Source organism: Entelurus aequoreus, linkage group LG14, assembly GCF_033978785.1.
Source record: "Entelurus aequoreus isolate RoL-2023_Sb linkage group LG14, RoL_Eaeq_v1.1, whole genome shotgun sequence".
NCBI lineage: Eukaryota > Metazoa > Chordata > Actinopteri > Syngnathiformes > Syngnathidae > Entelurus > Entelurus aequoreus.
The window spans coordinates 38,492,166-38,498,236 of NC_084744.1; the positions used below are offsets into that span (position 1 = coordinate 38,492,166).

Here is a 6,071-nt window from a genome sequence, read left to right on the forward strand (position 1 = left end):
TAGACCTTGAATGTTACTGAAAAACAATATGCAATTATTTCAACTGAGCATTTTCCTCTGCAGTCCTGCTGTAAAGCTTACGAGTACCGAGGTTTCATCATGGAAAAAGAGCAGGCGTTCCGGGATGCAGCATTCAACTATGAACTGGCTTGGAAATATGGGAACCACTCCAACCCAACCATTGGTAAAATCACATGTCCACCTCTACTTCTGAAGATGAATTTGAAGGAGAGCACTGCATCTCTAAGATAATAATACATGTTTTATTGCAGGATACAAGCTTGCTTTCAACTTCTTAAAAGCAAAACGCTATTTTGACGCCATCGACGTGTGTCACAAGGTAAGATATCTCAGGAAGGTTACAGCTCGGGCTGGATGATTAATAGAATAGAATAACAAAACTTTATTGTCATTGCACGTAAAAAGTACAATGAGATGAGTAACCCCTCCAAGAACAGACATACAGAAGACTGATGGGTCCACATCAGATCCATATTGAGGTTTTAATTACTGCAATAACCTAGCCGCTAGAGGCTCAGCTTTTTCATTTTTTTTCTCCCTCTGTGAATCAGAATTGCATCCAACAAGCAAACATGAATGTTGTATACATGAACCCAAATAATTTAGAAAGTAGATTATTGCATATTGTTTGACAGAAAAAGCCCAATTAGGTTTTGTCTCAAAATTGTGCAACTTTACTTGCCGCTGAAAAAATTTGATTGCTTTTATTGTAAACCCATATGGATTTCCTCAATCTACAGGTCCTTGCTGCTCATCCAAACTATCCAAAAATGAGAAAGGACATCTTGGACAAAGCCCGTGCTGCATTGAGGCCATGAAATCGAGGACAAAAATGTATTCATTCATTCATTTTCAGGCTTATCTCAGCTTACTTTGAGGAGCAGTACATCAGTTACAAACCATTGGCATTCACACCTGTGGGAAATTTACAATCTCCAATTAAAAATACAACATGCATGATTTTGGACGGTGGGAGGAAGCCCACACCAGCACAGAGGAGATGTAATCTCTGCAAATTCACAACTTCCTTTGTCTCTGTGATAACCACACTTGTGCTGTACAGACAATAACAACCATCTCCAACAAGAACTATTTGCATCATTAATACGTTAAGTGGTTACAGTATTTTGCACTCTTACATCTGGGAAGTCTGACGCTCACCTGGGATGCACCAATAGACATGTAGTAGCTTAAGAAAAATATTCTAAACTATTTTTTTCCCAAAATGTTACACTAACTGCAAAGGCAAAAGTAATTGCTTTCAGGTCCCACAGTGAAGAATTAAAGTCTGTTTCTCAAAGGCGCCGTCATGCTGTTCAATATAACAGCAAAAGTTTGAGTACTTTTGTGTAATTTTTGTATATATATATATATATATATATATATATATATATATATATATATATATATATATATATATATATATATATATATATATATATATATATGTATGGATATCAGAATCAGAATACGGGTTCACAAACTGGGAATTTTATTTGATTGATATGTATATATATATATATATATTTATATGTATATATATATATTTATATGTATATATATATATTTATATATATATATATATATATATATATATATATATATATATATATATATATATATATATATATATATATATATATATATATATATATATATCTATCAATCAATCAATTCCTTTATTGTCATTGTCATAATAACACTTAAGTCATACATGTCAATGAGATTTTGTTTGAGCTTTGTCCAGCGGCATAGAAACTGCATTGAAGTGCAGGTTGACCATAGTTTACAGTTTAGCATTGTCAGGAAGATGGCGAATAGAGGGGCGTGGGGGTGGGAACAGTCAGATGTCTGATGGGTGTTACGTTGATGTTGCAGCAATGCAATGTCCAGAGCACAATTATTGAGGTGGTGAAGAGTGAGGTAATAAGATGGTCCGGGGCAGCAAAGGGGCAGGCTGTTCATTTAGCGGTCTCACAGCCTGGGTATACAGACTGTGAGACATTCTGGTGGTCCTGGCGCAAATCGATCTATATACAAACGTATGTATATATATATATATATATATATATATATATATATATATATATATATATATATATATATATATATGTATATATATATATATATATATATATATATATATATATATATATATATATATATATATATATATATATATATATATATATATATATATATGTATGTATGTAAATACATATATATATCTGTGTATATATATATATATGTGTGTACATATATATGTGTGTGTGTATATATGTATTTATATGTATGTATATTATATGTATGTATATATATGTGTATATATATGTATGGATGTATGTGTATATATGTAGATACTGTATATATGTGTGTGTGTGTGTGTATATGTAGATATATATGTATATATGTAGATATATGTGTGTGTGTGTGCATGTATATATATATATATATATATATGTATATATATATATGTATATGTGTGTGTGTGTATATATATATATGATATATATTGATGTATATATATATATATATATATATACATATATATATATATACAGTATATATATATATATATATATGGATGGACACATATATATATATATATATATATATATATATATATATATATATATTATATATATATATGGATGGATATATATATATATTTATATATATGTATATATACTGTATATAAATGTATATATTTATATATATATACATATATGTATATATATGTATATATATATATAAATGTGTGTATATATATACATATATATGTATATATATATACAGTATATATGTATATAAATGTGTGTATATGTATATATATATATATATATATATATATATATATATATATATATATATATACATTGGCGTTGTTAGGCCTATTTTAGGGGGGCTCAAGCCCCCCTAAAATGTTCTTAAGCCCCGCTAAATAATTTGGTGTTTAAAAAAAAAAAAAAAAAAATCTTTTTTTTTTTTTTTTTACAAATACATGCCGACATATTCATTATAAAGTGGCCCAAATATGAGTTTAAATAAATAATCATATAACCTGTCATTATTCACTCAGTTTCCCCTCACTTCATAGCGTAAGGTAGAGAGCTCCTTTAATGCGTCGGTATCCAATCCATTCCACTTGTTCATATAGAAAATGCCCACATCACTCAAAATCCAGTTCGCATTTTCTCTGCGACCTTGCTTGCGGTCCTGCAGGTGTACGAAGCACATTAGCACACAGCACTGCAGAACAAGAACCTTGTGTCTGCAATTGTAAATAATTTAGTTTTTAAGTTTTGTGTTTCTTGTGGAATCTATATAAAGTAATATACATTAGCCTATTGTTAAAATAATGAAAACAACATCATTAAATATATTTGTTTTATTGTATTGTTACATTAATAGCTGTTGTATTATTATAGGATGGCTTGTTAAACATTTCATAGGATTTTCAGAGGGTGGAAAAACCAAGACATTTAATATAAAATGTAAAATGAATAAATACATTAAAAAAAAAATAAAAAATGGTTAAAAGCCATCAGCATTTAATTTCGCCCGTTGCATTTTTTTTTTACCGTACCCGGGACGACGGGTACGGTAAATTAATCTCAAGCCCTGGAAGTTACATTTTATTGTTTGCATTATTTGTTTCAGCATTGCACTTTGAAGATGGTCCCTCAGCTCTATGACAGCTTTGGCTCTTTTTCAGATCAGCAGACTAAGTCTTTCTTATTTACAGTATATATAAACGTTTCTCATTTCTATTCAGACTTCCATATATATTTAATTTCCTTAACGGCTTGCCATAATATATATATATATATATATATATATATATATATATATATATATATATATATATACAAGCCAAATTATCCCGATCCAGATATTACTTTAATTCAAATAATTAAGTAATATTTCCAGGGCTTGAATTTACAACCATTTTAGTCACATATGTGCCCAAAATGTAATCTGTGCAACTTCAAAATATTTGGAAACAAACAATTATTGTATTGTGAGCGAAAGTGGTGGCATTAGCCTCTATGTTGTAAATGAATAACATAGACTCTATGTTATTCATTCACAACATAGAGGCTAATGCCATGACTTTCATTGTGTTTCAGTGTATCTTGAAGGATCATGCAAGTCATTGTTTCTTGTTGATGCTGTAAACAAAATGTCACTGTGCAAACCCATGTTTGTTGTTGTACTGAACATAGATTGAAAATAAACCCACTGAAATAATAATAATAACAATGAATAATTTCTAAGTCTTTGTTAGGTGTTGTGCTCGTGCGCTCGCATCCTGCATCTCCTGGGGGCTAAGTATATATATATATATATATATATATATATATATATATATATATATATATATATATATATATATATATATATATATATATATATATATATATATATATATATATATATATATATATACATATATATATATACATATATATAAATGTGTGTGTATATATACATATATATGTATATGTATATATGTATTAGGGGTGTGGGAAAAAACGTGCAATTCAGAATCGATTGTCATTTTTAAAAAATCGATTTTTATTTTTTTTTATTTTAATTTTTTTTTAAATTAATCAATCCAACAAAACAATACACAGCAATACCATAACAATGCAATCCAATTCCAAAACCAAACCCGACCCAGCAACACTCAGAACTGCAATATAGAGCAATTGAGAGGAGACACAAACACGACACAGAACAAACCAAAAGTAGTGAAACAAAAATGAATATTATCAACAACAGTATCAATATTAGTTACAATTTCAACATAGCAGTGATTAAAAATCCCTCATTGACATTATCATTAGACATTTATAAAAAAAAAAGTGTCACAGTGGCTTACACTTGCATCGCATCTCATAAGCTTGACAACACACTGTGTCCAATATTTTCACAAAAATAAAATAAGTCATATTTTTGATTAATTTAATAGTTAAAACAAATGTACATTATTGCAATCAATTGATAAAACATTGTCCTTTACAATTATAAAAGCTTTTTACAAAAATCTACTACTCTGCTTGCATGTCAGCAGACTGGGGTAGATCCTGCTGAAATCCTATGTATTGAATGAATAGAGAATCATTTTGAATCGGGAAAAAAATCGTTTTTGAATTGAGAATCGTGTTGAATTGAAAAAAAAAATCGATTTTGAATCGAATCATGACCCCAAGAACCAATATTGAATCGAATCGTGTGACACCCAAAGATTCACAGCCCTAATATATATATATATATATATATATATATATATATATATATATATATATATATATATATATATATATATATATATATATATATATATATATATATATATATGTATATATATATATATATATGTATATATGTATATATATATATGTATATATATATATATATATATATATATATATATATATATATATATATATATATATATATATATATATATATATATATATGTATTTTTCAAAAAAAATATTTGGACTATTTTGTGTATGATCACTTCATGTTTAGAACTTCATCACAGTTACAGCAAAAATCACATACATTCTGCATTGTTATGTAATGTTGCAGGCCAAAGAAGTAAAATCATATACATTCTGCATTCAGCTCTCATAACCATTTGTAGAAGGTTGTGAACAGAGTTTTTATTTATTGTATAGTTATGAAAGTATTTTAATTATTATCATTAATAATCCCTATTTTGCGAAAATTCACTTGCCACAATCAGACTTGGGAACCAATTAATAGTGATAAACCAGGTTTCTACTTCTCTTTGCAACTTCAATTCAAAGTCCATGGAATTTGGAAAGTCTTCTCATCTTCTTTCAATTTGTAATCTTGCACACGCCTGACATGGAACTACTTGACATGAAACTAGTTGATGTGAAACTAGTTGACATGAAAGTAGTTGCTATGAAACTAGTTCACATGAAACTGGTTGACGTGGAACTAGTTTATATGAAACTAGTTGACATGAAACCAGTTGATGTGAAACTGGTTGACATGAAACTACCGGTAGT

The 6,071-nt window shown here is 28.4% G+C and overlaps 1 protein-coding gene across 1 annotated transcript in view; it reads left to right on the top strand.

The window, feature by feature from the left end:
• ttc21b (tetratricopeptide repeat domain 21B) overlaps positions 1-1,322 on the top strand; it is a 14,807-nt gene extending 13,485 nt beyond the window's left edge. The window contains exons 28-30 of the mRNA XM_062069835.1: positions 64-184; positions 273-340; positions 762-1,322. Coding sequence (XP_061925819.1) covers positions 64-184; positions 273-340; positions 762-839 — 267 coding nt within the window. The 3' untranslated portion in view covers positions 840-1,322. The remainder of the gene's footprint in view (positions 1-63; positions 185-272; positions 341-761) is intronic.
• The last annotated feature ends 4,749 nt before the right edge of the window (positions 1,323-6,071 follow it).